The 23,554-nt window shown below is 42.0% G+C and overlaps 1 protein-coding gene across 1 annotated transcript in view; it reads right to left on the bottom strand.

The window, feature by feature from the left end:
- Positions 1 to 2,756: 2,756 nt before the first annotated feature.
- Positions 2,757 to 23,554, bottom strand: part of LOC144590991 (TALPID3 protein-like) — a gene marked incomplete at both ends in the record, with an annotated part of 74,924 nt that continues 54,126 nt past the window's right edge. The window contains 4 exons of the mRNA XM_078395340.1: positions 2,757 to 2,873; positions 10,839 to 11,026; positions 17,318 to 17,521; positions 19,533 to 19,719. Coding sequence (XP_078251466.1) covers positions 2,757 to 2,873; positions 10,839 to 11,026; positions 17,318 to 17,521; positions 19,533 to 19,719 — 696 coding nt within the window. The remainder of the gene's footprint in view (positions 2,874 to 10,838; positions 11,027 to 17,317; positions 17,522 to 19,532; positions 19,720 to 23,554) is intronic.

Here is a 23,554-nt window from a genome sequence, read left to right as displayed (position 1 = left end):
CCCATATTTAGGATAGAATATTTAACGATTTCTGGCTGTAAGGAACAATTACAAAGGAATACGTCTCTGGCTCATGTCTCTGCTAATCACTCATTGAGCATGAGAAATCATCCAAGCCATTTAAAATTCTTTAAAGGTTTGTAATAGGACATGAAGTAGCTGGAGGTGATGGTGCCGTCTGTGCTCATTCAACTTCGACAGCTACAATGTTAAGATGGTCAGCACATCAAAGTAGTTGACCTGTGGAAGTTCTTCCACCTGTGAGGCCGTCTATGAAACACACACTGGCATTTCAATGGCTTGTGTGTGGCATGAATAAGTTACAGAATAGGAGGCAGTTATTCTGAATTGTACCTTAGAATTGAAATCAAGGAGGTATATTTTATTTATTGAAGGGGAGAACTTCGATATCTTCTGGTTTATCATTCACAATTACTGGTTACGTTTTCTTGGCTTAAAAATGCACATTTGGTTCTCTAATGATTGACCAAGTGACATGAACTTTCTAATACCATAATGGTTGACGGTAAGACCCGTTGGGGTCAAGATTCATATCTCCCTGGAAGTGGCAACTGAAGTAGAGAGAGCAGAAAAGAAAGCATATGGTATACTTGCCTTCATTGGACAAAGCATTGAGTATAAGAGTCAGAAAGTCATGATGTATTTCTATAAGACTTTGGTTCGGCTGAAATTGGAGTGTGGTGTGGAGTTCTGGTTGCCCCTTTACAGGAAAGATGTGGAGTTCTCGCAGAAGAGATTTTCCAGAATGCTGCCTGGATTAGGAGCTATTAGCTCCAAGGAAAAGTTGGACAGACTTGAATTGTTTTCTCAGGAATGGCAGTGGTTGAGGGGAGATCTGATATAATTTTTTTAACATTATGGGAGCCATAGGGATGGGTTAGACAGTCAGTCTTTTTTCACAGGATGGAAATATCAAATCCTAGAGGGCATAGCTTCAAGCTGAGAGGGGCTTGACGAGATGTCCAGGACAATTTTTGTTTACGTAGAGAGTGGTGTGCCTGGAACGTGCTGCAAGGGATGGTAGTGGAGGCAAATACAATCGAGGTGTTTAAGAGATATTAAGATAGGCATATTGATATGCAGGAATGGAGGGATACGGATCACATGTGGGTAGAAGAGACTAGTTTATCTTGGCATTATGTTTGATATAAGCATTATGTTCGGCACAAACATTATGGGCCAAAGGGCCTGTTCAAGTGCTTTATTCTATAATTCTTGGTATTTTGTAACACCAGAGCCATTGAAAAGTAGAATAATTATTGATGCTGGAAATCTTAAATAAACCCCAGAAAGGCTAGAGACATTCAACAGTCTTGTTTGGGGAGAGAGAAACCAAGTTAACGTTTTAACTTTTAATAAGTAGCAAGTTAACGAATGTTAAATCAAGTTAATATTTCAAATTGATGATCTTTAATTTGAACATTATTGAATGACCATTAAACATTTGTTCCTCTATCCACTCATGCAACCTGACCTGTTGAATAACTCCAATGTTTCTGCCGTTCATTTAAGATTTCCAGCATCAGCAGTTTTTAATACGAGAGCCAAGAAGGTCTGGAGGTCTCTAGGGCATTATTAGTAACAGCCTGGTGCATGAGCTGTTGCTGGAAGATTCATCCCATTGATTTAAATATCACTACCCCCTCCAGGGTCCAAAAGAGAATGATATGTTCTTATATTCTTGTAATTTTAAGTAGTTTAACCACTGTTTGTACAGTGGGTAGATGGTCCTGAGCTTTTGTTCTTTTATCCAAACTCACAAGATTTGATCTGTGGGTATGTTCCCGAGCAATAGTAGCTGATCTCTACATTAGGCAAACAAAACTTTCTATGTCGATAGAAAAACTTTATATGTCCGAGCAAAAGCAGGCAAACAAAACTTTAGAATTCTCTTGAACAGGTTTCGCAGTTTTGGCCAGCCGACCACAGAAATGTTATTCATCAAAATGCTATAACAAATTTCAACAGCTTTTTTTATATTCAGTGCCAATGAAGTCTGACATCAGCTCTTTTTGCTTGGGCTTAGCGCCCCAGATAAAAGGCAGCTTCCATATGTTATTAATTATGTCTACTCTTAAGTGGAATGTCTTCCAAATATTCATTTCAGGAAATATTTCGAAGAAAAAAGGAAACTTACTATATTATGAGTCAGTAAGTCATGAGGCAGCTCAAAAAGACTTCAGTTAGGCCTTATTTGGAGTATTGTGCAGTTCTGGTCGTCCCATTACATGAAGGATTTGGAGGCTTTCAAGAAGGTGCAGGATGCTGCCTGGATCAGGGGGTATTAGCACAAGGTAAGGTTGGACAAAATGGATTGTTTTCTCTGCAATGCCAGAGGATGGAGACCTGATAGGTATATAAAATTATGAGAGGCATCGGTAGGGTAGACAGACAGAACCTTTTGAAAATGTCAAAGATTGGAGGGGATAGCTTTGTGAGAGGGGAAAAAGTTTTTTTTTCCCACATAGGGTTGTGGGTGCCTGGAACGCGCTGCCAGGGGTGGAGGTGGACACAGATATGATAGTGGCATTTAACAGGGTTTTAGATGGGCACATGGAAATACATGGAATGGAAGGATAAGGGTTGCATGCAGGCAGCGATTAGCTCAACTTGGCATCATGTTCAGTACATTGTGGGCTGAAGGGCCTGTTCCTGTGCTGTACTGTTCCATGTTCTATAAATGGACTGTACCTTCAAAAAAGAAAAAAATTTAAAGGCAATAACATCAAAAGTACCTGTTTCAGAGCTGGTGCAAACTGTTGTATCACCTGCTGCAGCTCAGGGCTAGCTGACCTTCGACTTGCTGCCGGACTGATGCTAGGAAGACTATCAATATCCATATTCGGCAATACCTGTAGATAAATTTTCATTACCCGTTATATGAAGAAAAGATACATTGAGAATAAGACAATGGATCATTTTGCAAAAAAAAGATTCTTGAAAATGGATATGCTAAGTTGTAAGAGTTGCTGAAAATTCTGTCATCGTGAAAAATTATTTTTTATGTCAAAATAAACCAATATTATTTGTTTTGTCATTTACCTTTGTTTTTGTTTCTTGTCAAATTCGATTTAAAGTTTATTAATTGTAATTTATCAGAGTGAAAGTTCCAGAGTTGCTATTGATCTGTAGAAATACCTAAAATCACCAATGTATAACAGCACCAAGCGATTTTTGCATGGTTGGCTATTTGCCCCACAGTTCCAGACTGAGGAGTACCTGCTGAGTTACTTACTGAAGCTTGGTGCAGCTGAAGCAAACCCCCAATTTGGGAGGATCACAGTCTAGGGTCTTTCTGCTGATGGACACTGAGGCACTGAGTTTGGAGGGAACACTCCTTAACACGGGAAGGGTTATCACCTCAAGAGGGCCACATCAGTGGCAAGTGTTTTGTGTAAAGACAGAAGCTAACACACTGGGTATAACACTTGACACAAAGAAAATGTTAAGAATTTTGCATGGTTTTTGTTTTTTCTATATTTTTATTCTGAACTCTGAAACATAAAAATAACCCATTTCCCCCTTAATTTATAATGATCGCATCAATCACATGTTCATCAATCTGAAATCTCTTCTTGATTTGTTGGTGATTATATTTTCTGTTCCAGTGTTGCAAAGGTTTGTTACATTTTCTCCAACAATAATGATTTTCTCACCTATCCAGTTGCTGTGTAAAACTAAAAGTTCAACAATTTCCTGGGCATGTTCTACACACTTCAAATATAAATAGAACATTCGCTGTCCATCAGTCATCTTATGTCACGCCTTTCTCTGGTGAATTATTTTCTGGTACTACACCTTTCTGTGGTGAATTATTTTTTGGTGCTACACCTTTCTCTGGTGAATTCTTTTCTGGTGCTACACCTTTCTCTGGTGAATTCTTTTTTGGTGCTACACCTTTCTCTGGTGAATTCTTTTCTGGTGCTACACCTTTCTCTGGTGAATTATTTTCTGGTGCAACACCTTTCTCCAGTGAATTATTTTCTAGTGCTACACATTTCTCTGTTGAATTATTTCATTGGTATATAATGATCAACTGCCATTAGTTTCTTTGATCCTTTTAAAATGCATTTCACACATTTCATCCTTTTGAGTTTATTTAATATTTGCCCCTTTATTTTTAAAAATGCAGTTATTTAATTTATGATCAATCAATGTGATTGTCCCTTGGTCAAGTACTAAGGAAGATAATGCTCTGAATGAGTGGAAATGAGGCCCAGATTTGACAAGATCTTTTTCAAGCATGGAAGTTTGAGTAACAAATGGCACCACATCAACTGTTGAACCCTATCACTGGACTCCATATGAAGTCCAGCACCAGGTCTCAATGTTGCCAGGATTTCCCAGCTTTTGCAGGGGAATTTATTCTCAAATCCTGTGCCAAAAATTTGATTAATCTCTGGTACTTCAGAATATTTTTATGTACATTGCCTGAGGACTTGTTCCCTCTCGCCTTGCAGACCGCTCTGCAGCAGTCCTGCAAGGTCAGAAAATGTGCAGATGTGCAGGTTTGTGTCAGACTTAGCACAGGAAGTGCGGTCCAGATGACTTCAGTGAGGTTTCTCGGCCTGAAATTAGGAGTCAAAGGAGAAGGTACTTTTTTTTCAAAATAAACTATTTTGCTTTAATATGTTTGAATTAATTTTACAAAATGTTAATCTTTAAAAAATGGTACTTTATTAATTATTTAATTCCATTTCAATGGTTTTAAATGCCAAATGTCAAGGGAGGAAGCCTCTGCACTGTGCTACCTGACAGCCAGTAAGACAGGCCGGATCTCAACAGATAACTCTGAGGAGCAAATGGGATGGTGTAGCGACCATAGAGATTAGTCCTAGGAGTCGAACCCTCAGATTGGCCAGCAAGGTCACGTGTGAGTGCGACCGTAGGGATTGGTCCAAGGAGTTGAGCCCGCTGATTGGACAGCGACGTCACGTGTGGTTTTGGCGCCCAAAACCAGTCAGTTAGGAGAGTTCTTCGAAGTGAACAGTTAGAATTAATGGTTGTCTGTAATCTTGTTTGTTATACTTTGTAATCGAATGTTGCTGTCGCAATAAACTTCTTTAACAAAGAACGAGCCTCCAGACTCGCCATATTGGTGACCCCAACGTGATCCAGCCGATCACCTACCATGGGTGAACAAGACACCTCGTCTTCGGTTCCTACGCCCGGCACACCGCAGCTAAACGCGGTCAGCGTTCACCTTCCGCCGTTTTGGGCACATCAACCGCAATCTTGGTTTGTCCATGCCGAAGTTCAGTTTCACCTAAGAAACATCTCAACGGACGAGACAAAGTACTATTACCTCGTCAGTGTTCTACCGCCGGAGACGTCCGCGCGGGTGATGCGGTTCATCATCGCCCCTCCTGCAGACGACAAGTACAAGGCACTGAAGGTACTCTTGTTACGAACCTTCGGATTCAGTAGGCATGACCGAGCTAAGAGGCTTATGCACCTACCGGCTCTCGGAGATCGGCTGCCGTCCGTCCTCATGGCTGAAATGTTGACGCCAGCAGGTGAACACACGGATTGCCTCATGTACGAGCAGGCATTCTGAGAGCAGCTTCCCGAAGATGTCAAGCTCATGCTCACGGATTGTTCTTTTAAGGACCCCGTGGCATATGCGGAGAAAGCTGATGCACTCATGGCATCCAAATCAAAAAGAAACAGTTCGATCAACAAGGTCTCGGCATCAGCGGGCAGCCCGCAGCGGCATCAAGATGGCGCCGCGTCTCCCGCCATTTCTCCAAAAGCCCGCCAAAAGGATCTGCACAAGCGCGGCTGGTGTCATTACCATCTACGATGGGGTGGAGAAGCCCGCAACTGCCGCTCACCTTGCACCTTCTCGGGAAATGCCTCGGCCGATCGTACATAGAGGCGGTCGCGATTGGCCAGAACCGACGCCTCTACGTCCGAGATCGATTCACGGACACGGAATTTTTGGTTGACACGGGAGCCATAGTCAGCATCGTGCCGCCGACCGACATCGAAACCCGATCGAGTAAGAAAGGGCCTACCCTCATCGCGGTTAATGGCAGCCCCATCCGCACGTACGGTACGCGGACAATGTCCCTGGCTTTCGGCACCCGCACGTACGAATGGCCATTCATCATCGCGGAAGTCGGTCAGGCGATCCTGGGCGCAGATTTCCTCTGGGCCTTTTCACTAGTTCCCGATGTCCGCGGTAACAGCCTTTGACCCTCCACCGGGCGCCACCCCGCCCAGCCCGACTGTCCAGGCCGTCGTCGCGGCCCCCGACCCGTATGCTGCGGTCTTGGCGGAGTTTCCGGAGCTGCTCGTTCAGCGGTTCAACGTCCCTTCTGCCTGGCACGGCGTGGTCCACCATATCCGCACCGAGGGACCCCCCGTCTTCGCTCGGGCCAGGAGGTTACCGCCCGACAAACTGGTGGTGGCGTGGGCAGAATTCCAGAAGATGGAAGAAATGGGCATTGTCCGTCAGTCCGACAGCCCGTGGGCCTCTCCGTTGCATATGGTCTCCAAAGCATCTCCAAAGACCATGCGGCGATTACCGGCGCCTCAATGCCGTCACCACGGCAGACCACTACCCCATACCGCAACTCCAAGACTTCTCGGCTGGAAGGTGCCGTGGTTTTCTCCAAAATCTATTTGGTGCGGGGCTACCACCAGATCCCTGTGCGCCCGGAGGACATACCAAAGACTGCCACGATCACTCCGTTCGGGTTGTTCGAATGGTTGCGTATGTCTTTCGGTTTAAAGAACGCGGCACAGGCTTTTCAGCGACTCATGGACCTTGTTGGTCGAGATTTGTCTTTTGTTTTCATTTATTTAGATGATATCCTGGTCGCCAGCCGCTCGGAGCAGGAACACCTGGACCATTTGCGGACCGTGTTCCAGCGGCTCCAAGATCACGGGCTCATCAAGCAACCTTCCGTGTCAATTTGGCCTCCATTCTCTTGATTTCTTAGGACACCGAATCACCCCCACCGGCGCCACCCCTTTGCCCGAGAAGGTGGAGGCTATCCGTGCCTTCCCGCGGCCCACCATAGTGAAGGGGTTGCAGGAGTTCGTGGGCATGGTGAACTTCTACCATAGGTTCGTCCCGGCAGCAGCACGGGTCATGCGTCCGCTCTTCCAGTGTCTCGCGGGCAAACCTGTGGAGTTAGAATGGTCCGCGGCCGCTGAGACGGCCTTTGAGGCAGCTAAAGCGGCTCTGGCAGACGCCACCATGCTCGTCCACCCGAGCGCCTTCGCCCCCACGGCCCTGACAGTCGATGCGTCGGACGTGGCGGTGGGAGGGGTTTTGGAACGGCAGGTGGGTGGCCTTTGGCAGCTCTTGGCGTTTTTCAGCCGACAGCTGAGTTCGGCTGAGCTGAAGTATAGCGCCTTTGACCGAGAGCTTCTGGCTCTCTATTTAGCTGTCCGCCACTTTAGGTATTTCCTAGAAGGCCGCCCGTTTGTGGCCTTTATGGACCACAAACCGTTGACTTTTGCTTTTTCCAAATTGTCCGACACATGGTCGGCCCGCCAGCAGCGGCACCTGACTGCCGTCTCAGAGTTTACCACCGATGTCCGTCATGTCGCGGGTAAGCTTAATGCCGTTGCTGACGCCCTGTCACGGCCAGCCGTTTCCCCCATTTCAGCGGTGGGCTGCGAGGTGGATCTCCAGGAGCTTGCGGACGCACAGCTCCTGGCAGACACCGCCTCGGCATACCAGTCCGCCACTTCGGGGTTAAAGTTGGCCCAGGTGGCCTGCGGGCCTCCGGGTACAAAAGTCTGGTGTGATGTTTCCCTTCCCCGCCCCAGGCCGGTGGTGCCGGCCTCCCTCCAGCGCCGGGTGTTTGATGCCATTCACGGGCTGGCGCACCCGTCCATACGCTCCACCTCTGCCTTAGTGGCCGCTCGGTTCGTGTGGCATGGCCTGCGAAAGTAGGTAGCCGCTTGGGCACGTTCCTGCGTTCCCTGCCAGACCGCTAAAGTTCACCGCCATGTTCAACCCCCGGTGCAAGAGTTCGCGGTTCTGGCGGACCGTTTTTTTCATATTCATGTTGATTTAGTTGGGCCTTTACCTTCCTCCCGGGGCTACACTCATCTGCTCACGGTGGTTGACCGATTCACCCGGTGGCCGGAGGCTTTCCCGTTGTCTATTGGGTGGCCCGTTTCGGTATTCCGTCCGTCATTACCACAGACAGGGGATCCCAGTTCACCTCTGCCCTTTGGGCCACGCTGGCGGAGCTGTACGGCTCCCGGATGCAGCACACCACGGCGTACCACCCACAGGCTAATGGGCTCGTGGAGAGGTTTCACCGGCAACTTAAGGCGGCCCTCAGTGCACGGCTGGAAGGCCCGGACTGGGTAGACCAACTTCCCTGGGTCCTTTTGGGCATCCGGACTGCTCCTAAGCAGGATCTCGGTGCTTCGTCCGCGGAACTGGTATATGGCTCGCCGCTTCGAGTGCCCGGGGATTTCCTGCCGGAGTCCTCTGGTCAGCAGCCCTCGGTTCCGTCGGTTTTGGCATCACTCCGGGCGCGAGTGGGTTCCCTGGCTCCGGTTCCTACTTCGCGTCATGGGTGTTTCATGGTACATGAACCGCCTGCCTTGAAGGACTGTGAGTTTGTGTTTCTGCGTAGGGATGCCCATCGTTCCCCGTTGCAGACGGTCTATGAAGGCCCGTTCCGCGTGTTGCGTAAAGGGACGGTCACCTTCACCTTGGATGTGGGCGGCAGGAGTGAGCTCGTCTCGGTGTCCAGGCTCAAACCTGCGCACTTGGATCCGGACAGCCCTGTCCTGGTTGGCCAACCGCCTCGGCGGGGCCGTCCTCCTGCGGTTCCACCCGATCCGGGACCCCCTGCTCCTGTGGTTCCGGCAGCCCCTCTCCTTACTCGTTCTGGTCGTGAAATCCGGCTCCCTGCTAGGTTCCGTACCTCGGGTTCTGGGGGGGGGGGTCATGTAGCGACCATAGAGATTAGTCCTAGGAGTCGAACCCTCAGATTGGCCAGCAAGGTCACGTGTGAGTGCGACCGTATGGATTGGTCCAGGGAGTTGAGCCCGCTGATTGGACAGCGACGTCACGTGTGGTTTTGGCGCCCAAAACTAGTCAATTAGGAGAGTTCTTCGAAGTGAACAGTTAGAATTAATGGTTGTTTGTAATCTCGTTCGTTATACTTTGTAATCGAATGTTGCTGTCGCAATAAACTTCTTTAACAAAGAACGAGCCTCCAGACTCGCCATAATGGTTTGATTTGAGCTACTCCATTAAAGTACAGGCAATAGACCAGCACAGAAGACTAATAGATGCCAAGGTGCTCCCACTGCAGGGAGCAATATTCTGAGAATTTTAATTGTCAAGTTATCCCCCCAAAAATAGGGCATTTCTTCACAGGCAGGAATGAAAGGAATTTAGTTGGTTTCAGCAACTGTTGAGAGTTTGGCACTAAGAGAAGCCTCATAAAATGCTACCTGTCATTTAATTCCACTCAATGTTTATGCAGAAAACACAAAACATTTAAAAATAATTCTTAACTGTCAATTTTTTAAAAACATATAAAGAATAAACATCGGTTTAGTTCTATTATTCTCTGACCAAACAGCGAAACTGCAGCATCATATTTTATATATGGCTTGAAAAGGTTGGCATCTCTAGAAGACTAGACAGCAAAAGGTATGAAAGTTAATGGGCTTAAAAGTAATTATCTTTTGCTGGTGGTTCCCTGCACTGGTAATTACTTCCCTATGGATTGGTTTGCCTGACTTTCACCCCTGCACATGGCAATCGGAGATGAGCTGGAAGCAGATGCTGACATTTCTGACCTCCCATTCTCTTCCTGGACTCAGTGTCAGGCCTAGGAGCAGAACACAAGCATATTGATGCTGTTTGCATCCAATCTATAGTTTTACGCCAGTCATAGCTGGCAAGTGTAGCACATTGGAATGGGTTTGCTAACCATGATTGGAAAATTGTGCAGGTAAGTGATATGTTCGATTTTGTTTTATGTTATGTTTCTGAACATTTTTAGTACTTTAGATGTTTTGAAGTGCACATCCTGAGTCACACCACCTCTTGCAGTCTCCTTTGTGTTGGTCCTTCTGTGAGGCAATAAATGCACAAGGAACGAGTGGAGAGAATAAGCTGGGTTGAGCACAATTAGGGCCCACACGATCTTTACATTTGGATTTCCCCCCAAATCCCTTATTTTACTTCAAAAATTAAATAGTTTTATGGACATTATTATCACTCATACATATTTGACTAAAAATTGATGGAATTAAGAATCGATTCACGTCAGCACATTAGGCACAATACAAATGAATAATTCTGTTTGATTTATGTCTGTCTAGCTTCACTGATTTAGAATGAAGTTACTGGGCAGTGCTACCAAAAAGAAAGCATTCAATTCAACTAAAGTCAGAATACATGAAATGTTATTATTATTTTCAATCCAACTGACATCATGGGGTGAATTTTAATCCAGAAGGATGGTTGAGCTGGAAGAAGCTGGAAAATTAAATATTTTTCAATATATCAATCCTGATGCTTTCTCGCCTATTTCCACTGGTAAAGGGAACAAGGAAGGATTAAATCAGAGGCAATGGGCTGAAAGGTTGTGGGTCATGAACAGCAGGGTGTTTGATTCACGTCCAATAAGTTGGTGTCCATACATACCTGATCAGCTCTCCTCGCATCCCACAATTTTCAACATTCTCCTCGTGACCTCACATTTCACAACATTCAAACGTTCATTTGGGAAATCTGTACTCATAGGTTTCTCCTCCACACAAGGTTTGCTGTCTTCACTGCTGTAAAGCATGGTAGCTGCATAGTACAAAATGCATCTTACCTGTACAGTTAGCTTAGCTGGTTCCTTCTTCTCAGAATTCATGTGCATGACGGCTACATTGGGTTTTTTCACCTTTGGCTGTGACTTCTGAGGAGATGAAGGAACTGAGGTTGTTACTGTGGTAGGATGTGACCTGCTGATAATCAAGTCTGCGGGTTGTGGAACACCATTGTCCATCCGCGGCATGCCTAGAAAGACAGAAGGAAATTTAGTTATGAAAGGAAAATCAGTAACAATCACTAAATATCTTGAGCCATTAAGTCACAATGAAAAATCCCCGGGCACTTCACATACTTTTTAAATGAAGAAAATCTGCAGTCACACTGCAAAAGTAGATAATAATGCAAATTATCAAAAGCTGGGCTAAAGAGGACATTTCCAGGAGCTACATAAAGGTCAAAAAAGAGATGTGAACCTCAGTGATGTAAATGGGGAAATTGGGATCTTTTGCAGCTGAACAGCGGGCTGCCAGTACTGGAGAAAATAAATTCTGGGATGATCAAGTGGACAGATTCAGAGAGTGCAAATAGCTCAGACATTTACAGAATTGTAAGATATTGTAAATATAAGGAATGTGGGCAGCAGGATTGTAACCATCTGGCTCTGGTTACAGAGAGTAGAACATGAGTGGTCAACTCTGGGAGACAAAGGCATGGAAAGAAGACTCAGCAGCAGTTGAGTCGAATCAAACAATGCAACAAACATGGGGAATGGGCAGTCTCAGTATGGTGAGATGTGGTATTTTGGTTCACTTTGGAGTGAAATATGACACCAAAGTTGCCAATAGTTTGTTTCAGCTTCAGGCCGCTCCCAGGGAGAGGAATTAAATCAGTAACAATGGAATGGATTTTGTAATTAGAATCAAAAAGGATAGTTTGCTAACTTGGAAATGGCCTGACAGACAATCACCTGGACAATTTGGAGAGTAGGGTGAGTCACCAGTGGTGGATAATAGGGACATTGCTAAGGGACAATACCTTGATAAGAAACAGAAGGAGAGGAGGTCCTTTGGAGGAACACTAGTGGTCAGGGGTGCAGTGCTGCCGGAGCTCACCGGAGCCCCGCTCCAGCACCTCTGTAAAAAAAAGCCAAAATAAACAGCGGGGAATTTCAGCGGCCGCTCCGGCACCAGTGACAGCTCCGGCGCCTAAAAAATTAGCACTGCAACACTGCTAGTGGTAACAGTGTGTACATGTGAAAGAGAGCTTTGACGAGAAAACAGTTAACAGTTTGGAGTGTGAAGAAGGAAACCAACCCAAAAACGTCATATATATATGTTTTCCCGAGATGCTGCCTTACCCACTGAGTTACTTCAGCACTTTGTGTCTTTTTTTGACAAAAACAAATCTGTGCTAACTGGATTAGAAAAGCTAATGGGTAAAATGAGTAAAAGAAAATATTTACTCCCAGTTAGATTATTGGTACACCAAGAATGAGGCATTTGTCACGATTTAAACTGTGCTGTACAGTAGGCAATTTGAGACAGTGCTTGGAGAGTTTATCGGGCAGATTTTGGTGTTGTGCAGCCTTTCTCAGATTAGAACAGGTTCAATGTTACAATTTAAACCAAATGAATACAGGACACCTCTGCACAAATGTAAGAGTAACTCCAGATATAGAAAAGCAGTCTCAATATTTGCTAAATGTCACATTTATACTGTGGAAAATATTTTTATTTGGGGAAGAAAGAAAAACGACATCCTGGTTAACCAGAGACCAAGAAAGATTTCATGGTTTGGCTAAAAAAACGTCATGACCGCAACAGCACGAGTTGATTATTATTAGCTACATGTTAACTAGAGAGATAATAATAATAATAATAATAATGCATTACATTTATATGGCGCTTTTCATACACTCAAAGACGCTTTACAGGGATTTAAAGAACATAGGGAAGTGAATAAATAGATAAATAAGTAAACGAACAGAGAAAGGAGACAGAGGGTGAGGTGACCTTCAGTGGTTGAAGGCAGTACTGAACAGGTGAGACTTCAGTGATGTTTTGAATGTGGTGAGTGAGGAGGAGTCTCTGACGGTTTGGGGTAGTGAGTTCCATAGGGTGGGAGCAGCGATGGAGAAAGCCCTGTCCCCCCAGGATCTGAGTTTGGTCCGGCTGGGGGGGGGATAGGAGATTGGCAGCAGCAGAGCGGAGGATGCAGGTGGGAGTGTGCCTGTGGAGGAGGTCAGTCAGGTAGGATGGGGCCAGGTTATGGAGGGCTTTGTAGGTCATGAGGAGGATTTTGTACTGGATTCTCTGGGGGATGGGGAGCCAGTGGAGCTTGTAAAGGACGGGGGTGATATGGTCACGGATCGGGGTGTGGGTGAGTAGACGGGCAGCGGAGTTTTGAATGTATTGAAGTTTACTGATGATTTTTGAGGGTGCGCCATAGAGGCTGTTGCAGTAGTCCAGACGGGAGGTGATGAAGGCGTGGATGAGGGTTTCTGCAGCTGTGGAAGAGAGGGATGGACGGAGACGGGCAATGTTTTTAAGGTGGAAGAAGGCTGTCTTTGTGATGTGTTTGATGTGTTTGTCGAAGGAGAGGGTTTGATCAAAGATGATTCCAAGATTCCGGATGTGAGGGGAGGTGGATACTGGGAGACCATCAATATTGAGGATGAAGTTTTGGGTGGATTTGGTGAGCGTTTTTGGACCAATGATGATGATTTCAGATTTGTTGCAGTTGAGTTTGAGGAAATTTGATTGAAGCCAAGATTTTATTTCAGTGATGCAGTTTGTCAGTGTAGAGTGTGTGGTGGTGGAGATTGACTTGGTGGAGATGAGGAGCTGGATATCATCGGCGAAGCAGTGGAAGTTGAGACCATGACGGCGGATTAATTGACCAAGGGGGAACAGGTAGAGGATGAAGAGGAGGGGGCCAAGGACTGAGCCTTGGGGGACACCTTGGGGGAGGGGAGTGGTGGGGGATTTACAGTTGTTAATGGAGAGGTAAGATTTGGTAAGATTTGAACCAGGGCTGTGCCAGTGATGTTAAAGGAGGTTTCAAGTCGGGTGAGGAGAATGGAGTGATTTATGGTGTCAAAGGCGGCGCTGAGGTCAAGTAGGAAGAAGATAATCATCAGTCATAACTCAAAATGTCATAAAATGTTGTTGTCATTCTACACCATCTAGAATGGGCTGTGAAGCAAGAGAACAAGACCTCAGACAATGTACATAAAAACATCCTGAAGTACCAGAGCTCAATCAAAGTACTGGCACAGGATCTGAGAATAAATTCCCCAGCATAAAGCTTGGAATCCCAGCAAAATTGAGACCTGCTGCTGGACTTCATATGGAGTCCAATGATGAGGCTCAATGGTTGATGTGGAATCATCTGTTACTCAAAAGTCTGTGGTTGAAATGTGCTTGCCGAACCTGAGCCTCATAACCACTCAAATGATTGAGCACCAGCGGTTCTAATCAGAGCATTACTTTCCATATGTAATTGACAAAGTGACGATAAAATAGACTTAACATTGGTAAATGAGATTATAAATGAAATAACTTCATTTCAATTGACCTCAATTGAATGAGTTGATTCACAGCTTATTGATGAAACTGGAAATTCAATCCAAATGAACAAAACAAATATGTTCTAATTGCCAGTGATGAAGGCTGTAAATATTTGCATATTTACCCTCAAATACAGGGTAATTGTAATGCTGAGTGAATAATGGGTAATAATGACATGGTAGCTGTTTAATACCACACCTAAAAAAAAGTACTGGAGTAACTCAGCAGATCTCACAGCATCTCTGGAGGACATGGATAGGTGACATTTCCAGTAGAACCCTTCTTCAGTCCTGACTGAAATGCGAGGGAGAAAGCTGAAGAAGAGATGGGGTGGGACAAAGCCTGGCAAGTGTTAGTTAGATACAGATCAGAGGGTGTTTGATTGGGAAATGGGTGGACAAAGGTTAGAAATGCATACAGACAAAAGAGTGTCAGATAGGAAAGAAGTGGAATTAAAAATGAAAGGGGAAAGGTGGGGCAGGATAGTCAGAGAATTGGGTGCGAACTGTGGCACAGGGAAGAGAGGGGGGAGAAAATAGGGGAGGATGTTACCTAGAATTGGAGAATTTAATGCTCACACTATTGACTTGTAAACTACTCTACCTAGATTTTTAAGAAATTCAGAATCTGCAACACCTATCCTGAGTGGGTGATGGAGGCAGATACCCTCACACCGTTTAAGAAGTATTTTGATGATCATCTAAATGACTAATGATTAGAAGGCTATGGACCATGGGCTGGTAAATGGGATTTGATGGTTGGCATGAACATGATGGGCTGAAGGGCCTGTTTTCAAATGTGATAAATAGGTACAATATCATGCTAATTTATCAATTGAAAAGGTAAAGTATGAATATAATGTTTTATTTTTGCAAATTGTAATTGCTTTTCTTCCCCCTTATTATCTAAATTTTTTATTGCAGGTTTTAGCCTGCATGAGTTTTGGACTCTCTTTAGGGGCTGTTTCATTTGTTATTCCCTCTCTACTCGTCCTGCTTTCTTCAAATATCATGAAGAATTATTTTATAAAGGATAATCCTTTTGCTCAAGCCAATTCATTTTTCTGAATTTATTGATTGATTAATTTGTTGATTGAAAGATACAGCATAGCAACAAGCCCGTCAGCTCACTGTCCATGCCGACCATCAATTACCTGTTCACACTTGCTCTATGTTATCCCTCTTTCTCATCCACTCCATACACAGTAATGGAAATTTACAGAGGCCAATTAACCTACAAACTCACATGTCTTTGAGATGCGTTAGGAAATCGGAGCACCGTTTCCAGGAGGAAACCTGGAAGAACATGCAAACTCCACATAGACAGCATCCAAGGTCAGGATCAAACCTGGGTCTTTGGCCCGTGAGTCAGAGGCTCTACCAACTGAGCTACTGTGCTACCCTTATTTATGAATGCTCTAAATAGAAGCACATCTAATAAAAAATCTGCTTTGGAAAATCCTCTATTACTGTATATTGTAAATTTTGTATTGTCAAAATACAAGTCTGGCATGTTCTTGAATCTGAGTTATTTGGAGGATCAAAGTGAATTCACTGTATGAATCTTCCAACAATTACCTCTTCTGCAAAATGACCTTAAACATAGAAAAAAAAAAGTTGCTTTTCCAAAGATTATATAATCATTCCTGTAATAGTTCATTCAAATTTAAAGACACTTATCGGCACAAAATCTTTCAGTACAAGAGAAATTAAAAATGCAAAGATTTCTTGTTCAAAATTTTGCTTTTATGACATTTTAGCGTGCCTCCGCTGATATATTTTTCTTTTAAAGCTCCATTTGCTACCAATACCCTTTATGAATTTCATGTGTACATACAGGGAGCCTCTTTATTAATGCTTAAGACTAAAGTTCAATGCCTCTTCAATGAAGCTCAGCAGCAGGGTAGCTGAATGACCTTCAATGGCACAGCATTAGCTGGAACGAGCAACACTTTACTCATACATTTAATGAGGGCACTACCTTGACAGGGTTTTCTAACACATACTGCAGTTCCATATTATTTTTGTAAAGAAGATACACAGTCTAACAAATTCACACACGGGTTGTTTCCCACAGCTAGAAACTACTTTTGAATTTTGTCACTATCAGGTTTAGCAAATTCAACAATGTAAATTTTGTTTTTCAACAGAACTTTCGGCAAGTTAGTAGCATCTGCACTGCACAATCAGAAAGTTGAGACAATTATGAAACAGATGTTTATCCACATTTGAGCAAGTAATTTTAGTTGAAAATGCATATGAGAAAGTAATGATTTTAACAGGACCAAATCCATGACTGTATTGCTACTGTTTCCAGTCTTCATTGTAAGATAATTGTCACAATGAGTTCTGAAAAAATGTTGAAGAATTCTGCATTGATATTGGTCGATCTGATTTTTTGAAAATAATTTTGCCATAGTAAGGTTAACATTTAGAGTAAGAAACTTCAATAAATGGAAATCTGAAGTCACTGACCAGTAGAAACCCATTTCTTAAATCTCCTCCTCTCCTCTGTGCTGCTTTCAATTAATTCCTGAATCCCCTTTTATCTGGTTTTGGCCTGTTCAGCACATTCTGTCCCTGATGTAAACTTTGAATCAGTCTAATTAATTTACTATTTCTTGTTCCAAATTATCCCCCCCCTCCCCCCCGTTGCTCCTCTTTTAATTATTAATGAGATTCACATTAACAGTCCTGGTCCCAAATTAAGCTGAAGCAAGGAACCAAAACCCGCATAATTAATCCATTTTCTAACTCCTAACTTATTCACCGATAGTCTAGTACTTTCCTCTCTGAGATTCAATATGGCATTTTATAATTTATCTTCATTTTTCTCTTTGCAATATATCTGGGGGTCATATATACACAGCCAGGCACTTTCAGTAAGAATAGAGATAATGATAATCTAGATTTTTTACATTTTCGAATAGGTTTATCTCGAAAAGGTCATTGTTTAATTTTGAACATACCTAGGGCTACAGCCATTGGGACAAGATACCCTTCAACTGGGCCTGAAATGACAGATGTAGATGTTATCTGATGAGATGGACTAAAAAGGTATTGGTTGTTCTGAAAATGTGGAGTGGAAAGGTGCTGCTGCCCTACTGGAAGGCTAATGTCTGCTTTGAGTGCAGAGGGAATAGTTTGTGTTCTTGCAGATTTCACCTTGACACCTATTAAAATAAGAACAAAAGAGTTATGGGACAAAAACATATTTTCTTGCACTAAAGAATTCATTTATTGACGATCATAGATATTCATTAATTAAACCCTCGAGTCTATCATTCCAAATTTAAAAACATCATATACTTTAAGTGCTGTATCCCAGAAAGTCCTATGTGCTACAGAGTAGCACAGCTGCTGCCTCACAGCACCAGAAACCCGAATCCGACCCAGTCTATGTTGTTTGCACATTCTCCGTGACTGGATACTCTGGTTTCCTCACATCCCAAAGATGTGCAGGTTTGTAAGTTAAATGACTGCTGTAAATTGCCCCTTTTGGGTATGGATCGGATGTGAAGGTGGGATAATGTAGTGTGAAACAGTGATCGATGGTCGGTATGGACTCGGAGGGTCGAAGGGCCTGATTCCACACTGTATCTTTCAATCAGTTTCACACTAAGCAAAATATTAACTTTCCAAGCATAATAATATACAAAGCCAATCTGCTTGAAGTCATACGTTTCTTATATTTCCTGTTAAATACTTTTATGATTGAAGTTTTGAACTCTTATTTGGCAATTTCACCACTCTTTTCATTTATTCCTGGAGAATAGTAGGCCATCTTGCTGGCAGATCTCAAAGAAACAGCCACCAATCAGTTCTTGAGTGAGAAAGTCATAGACTTCCATACACGATTGGGAAGTCTTGAGATAACTTGAGGCGAGAGGCTGACATGGCTCTATCACTGGTATCAACACTAAGAGCTGCGCTGGATCAACAAAGAGAGGTTTTACAGCAAGGATTGCAAATCGAGGAATGACAATCCCATTCAATTAATTGGGGTCAATGACTTTACAGGTAAAAGGTGAGGGAAGATACAAAGTGAAGGTAAGTATTTTAATTATGTTCAACTATATTTCTGTATTAATGACATATTTTAAACTTTAAATCTGTTTATTAATTTTTTTTATTTATGTTTAATGTCTACCTGACTAAAGCTGTCAGGATGTTTTGGAGGCTGGGGCTCAGGATATGATATCTGAGACCTACACACTATTTGGAGCCCTCCACATCTTCAAATAGAGGGCCAATTTTTTTCCGCTCTCCACATCTCAAAGCTGTAAGTGTGAGTGTGCAGGAATGGGCAGGCAGTGAATCTTGTCAGTAGGCTGCTTCAGGATGATTCGATACATTTTACATGGATATATTTACCCAGAGAAAATGTCACATTTCTCAAGTTACTATGCGAATGGTATGCAGTATGCTGAAATGTTTTTGATGTATGATCCCACTATGCGGTGCCCTACAATGTTGGAAAGCAAGACTGATTTGACAATAAGTTGTCCCAGACCACTTTTAATAGCTTCTGTCTGATGAGTTTCTAAATGCATTGTTTTGTTCAGGATAAATACATAAATGGAAGATGCTGTTGTTGGTAAAAGTTTGATTCATATAATGATTGATGTCTTTGCACCACAATATTATGCACAATATTACTTCCCTTCCTCCATGCCTTTTGACAACAGGTTTCAGCTTTTAAAAATTCTCAGCAAGTGTAATCAAGCATACATAATTTATTTTTTTAAACGGCAAAATGGAGTGTACTATAATAGATTACATGAAACTCAGCAACATTTGAAAAGTTTACATCCATTTGTGTTTCCATAGAAGTGAACTTGGTAATTTTTTTCCCCAGAACATAAATATATACATGATTAGGAAAAAAATGAATAAATTATTATAAACATAGTCTATTTCCAAGCCATTCACTGTTGCTGTAATTAAACATATCTGGTAATGACATACTTAATGGTAAATCAGCATCATTATCATCTCCTTATTTAATTAAATGTAGATTCAAATTGGAGTGAGAATCAGAATAAAATGTACACGTCCTGCTCGAATGATTAAACAAAACCAGACTTGCAAGACATTTCCAAAAGTCATATAGCAGAACAAATCTGAGAAACGATGCAAGTAGTGGAACATCAAACATAATTTAAATTAAAACAAATCACTCACCCTTAATATTCTCAATTATTTTAGGCCTATGAACTTTGGATTTAGGTAACGGAGAGTTCACCCTCAAATATGGTCCTTTTTTGTACGTACTGCGATGGCCCTGATAAAGTGCTTTTCCGTATACTTTTCTGAGGTAATCTTCACCTTGTAACTCTGGGGTGGTTGAAATAAATCCATCCACAGATATCTGTATAAGAAAGTCCAAAATTAACTTTAGGTATGTTTATCAGTTTCAAAGAACTGATTATTCACAAAAAATAAGGAGCATGGAAGTGATCTCACTGGTATTTCTAGAAATGTGTGCGGGAGTGGGACAATTCAGTGACCTGGGCACAGATCACCTTTGAATTTAAGTCTTCAAGCTGTGTAGATGTATTTCTCCCACAACAATCAGCATAATGTTGGCTACTCACCAACCTGCTGATAGATTATAGCGAGGAAGCAGGATAATGGCCGGCTTCCTCCACTCCCAATGCTGCATCATAGGTAAAATGAAGGGGGCGCAGCAGTTGTCAGAGGCAGGAACAATGAAATAAATGGTTGACTGCCTGGCAAAGATATAACTATCACTCATCTCAACATAAACTCCTCCAACTGCTGGACCTAATTCAAATGTTTATATTGCTGTTTAAAAAAAATTCTTCATCATAAATGTTGTTATGTATTGGAAATGCTCTTTTGATGGTTCAAAACTTTCCCTTCTCACGGTGCTCTCCAAACTAATTCCTCTTTCTGCAACTTAAATATATATTTTTCCTTAGATGGACACAAAAGGCTGGAATAAATTAGCAGGTGAGGCAGCATTTCTGGAGAAATGGAGGAAGTTGATAATTTTTTGAAAGATCAGGAAGTTGCAGAACTAGCTAAAGAGGCAGATTATCCATGATCTTATTGAATGACAACGAAGGCTTGAGATGAAAGGTGTTCTTCCCCTGCTCCTATCTTCTTAAGTTCATACATTAATTTTGGACAGCATAATTAATTGTAATTAATTGTACACAAGTCAAAAAAATACAATGCTCCAAAGCGAGTTAAAGTGGAAATTCCATTTCAACCTACATCTTTGTATCTGCATCATCCTAAAGAAAAATTCCTTATATCTTAACATCCACTCTTTAATCTAATGTTGGTTTATGTTTACATTAAATGTTTATGTTAACTTTAATAACTCAGATTTGATAACTGTAACAAATAAATCTGAAATACCATATTAACAGGCTGCATTAAATACATGAGAATAGAGCCTGTTGATAATAACATGGAAGTGTAGTTTGATCTGCTTCATTAACTGTAAGAAATAGAAAAAATAGGCCATTCAACTTTCACATGTGCTCTATCATTCAATATTCATTCAATATTCATAGTTGATCTTTATCTTGGTGTCATGTTCCTTTACTAAACCTGTATCACTTCAATCCTTCAATATCCATACACTTTTTGATCTCTATACTCCGTAACCAAGATTCCAAGGCCGTCTTTCTAAAAAATCCTCTAATTCGATCCTGAATGGCTTTGAAACTGTGATGCCTGGTTTGGACACCCTAGCCATGGGAAATAGCACACTCCGTCCACTTTGTCAATCCACTTCAGAATTTTGTACATTACAAAACTCTATACAAGAATATAAGCCCAGTCTGCTAAATCTCTCTTCATCATGCAATTCCTCCAACCCAGGAGTCATTCATTCTTTTTCATCTTCCTTGCATGACTATTCTCTTGTCAATGGTTTTGTTCCTCTTATTTCATAAAATACATACTAGCAATGGAGTGGGAAGACCAGACCTGCATATATTATTACAGTTGTGGCCTCACATGGGTCCTATGTAATTCCTGGGAGAGGTCTTTGCTTGTGTCCTCAAATCCTCTCACAATGAAGGCTATGTCATTGGCCTTTCTAATATTAATATTAATATTGTTCCATGTTCTATGTTCTTAATGTTTACTGATTCATATACAAGGACAGCCAGGACACACTTACCATTCAAAACATACTCTGCTTTTCTGACAAAATGGATGTCCTCACATTTTCCCTGCTATTGATATCAGAGGATCAACTCTGTAGTTTCCCGTTTTGTCTCATTCTCCCTTCAGAAATCGGGAGGTTATATTAGCTACCTGACAAAACAATGGGATTCTTTCTAGACCTGATGGAATTTTGAGAAAGAGCAACCAATGTGCACACCATCTCCAATGCCACATCTTTCAAATTCTCAAGATACAGATCATCAATTCCAGTGCACCCATTAGCTTTCTGTCCCATTATTTTATCCAATATTCTCAACATGTGGTTTTATACCATTCGAGGAGGCATTTTGTCGCAAAATAACTGCAAATTCTTTAGTCCCAGTATCCTGTTTCAGTCTGTAAGGGCATACATATTTACAGCCCCCTTACTACCTGTTTTATTTGTTTTAATGTTACTTGCTAGACTATTTTCAATATTCTACAGTACATTCCTTTTTCTTATCGAGGTCTTTGTAATATAAAACTAAATTCTAAAATTTTCTCCCTCTTCAGACTTACTGTTTAGGCAATATTTTAAGCCTTTTTCATTTGATCTAATAATATATTTAGTTTCTCTTATTAGGCATAGTGAGTCTACTTTTCCTGTTGAGATTATTTTGTGCCTCAAAGGGATGTTTATGTACCGTAAACTATAAATGTATTCCTTAAATGCTACCATTATGTGTAATCTACCAGTTTTGCATCTTAACTTTGGAATTTGCTTTCTTTAGATTCAGAACATTGGTTTTGGATCGAATGAAATCACTTAAAAACTTTATGCAAGATTTTTATCATAATATGACTTCTCCAGGAATGGCCCCTTAACTACAAGTTTATTAATTAATTGCTTCTCAATGCATAATATCAGACCTGTTAACATCAGTTTTGATGTAGATCCAGGTTGCCATGATTAATCTATTACCTGTGTTATGTCAACATCTAATTTTCTGATTTATACAATGCCCTATTTTACCATAATTGATTGGGGGCGGGGGGGCTTATCAATAATTTAATTTTCTGCCTTTTTTTCCTTGACGCCTGAGAACTGGTTCTATTTCTTGATTATCTACAATAAGATCCTCTCCATTGACTTTACCCACTCTAGACTACCACCTCTATTTCACCATTCTGCTTATCGTTATAAATGTTGTGCATTTTGAAGTATTTAATTTACAGCATTAGCTTTTTACATATTCCCATATTAAAAGATTCCTTTGAAATGTACTTTCAATTATATCAACAATTTCACCATCTGACTATTCAGATAAATTCAGATGAAGTCTTCAATTTTGTCCTGCTACCATTTCCCCCAACAACTTTAATTGGAGGTATATTCTTACATTTGTATGACCAGGCAATTCCTGTCACATTCTAGTTACCATTATTATTTTGATGTCCCAGTTTCTTCTCCTTTCTCTTTAACTTTATTAATTTCCCTTCATCTGAACATTTCCACCCACATTTGATGTTAAACCTTATCTGCAGCTCCAGTTATTCAATTCAGTAGGTCTGTAAAGAAGTCTTCCAAAACTTGAAACGTTTAGATTTTTAACAATTGCACAGTCCATGCAGTACAATGTCCACAGTCCAGGCATTAACACACTTCCATGTTTTCCAGCCAATTACGTTGAGGAAAGATGACTCCGTGAGTCAGGGCTCAATCTGCAGTCCACTATTTAAAGGGGCATTCCACATGTCAATTGTTAGATTCTAGAACTTACTGCTGATCAGCTTTAGAATAGTAAATAGACTTCAAGAAATGAGCTAACTAGACATAGAACAGTCCAGCACAGGAACAGTCCACTCTGCCCGAACATGAGGCCAAGATAAATTAATCTCCTCTGCCTGCACATGATCAATGCCCTGCATATCCATGAACTTATCGAAAAGTCTCTTAAATGCCATTGTCCTTGGATTTGGTACTCCACCAGGGAGCAATAAGATCTTACTGATCAGAATGTCTGAGCACTGACCAGCAACTATCATTGCAACTGCAGATGTTTATCTGTGTTTCAAGT

This window comes from Rhinoraja longicauda, unplaced genomic scaffold, assembly GCF_053455715.1.
Source record: "Rhinoraja longicauda isolate Sanriku21f unplaced genomic scaffold, sRhiLon1.1 Scf000451, whole genome shotgun sequence".
Lineage (NCBI taxonomy): Eukaryota > Metazoa > Chordata > Chondrichthyes > Rajiformes > Arhynchobatidae > Rhinoraja > Rhinoraja longicauda.
This window is presented reverse-complemented; position numbering and strand designations above follow the sequence as displayed.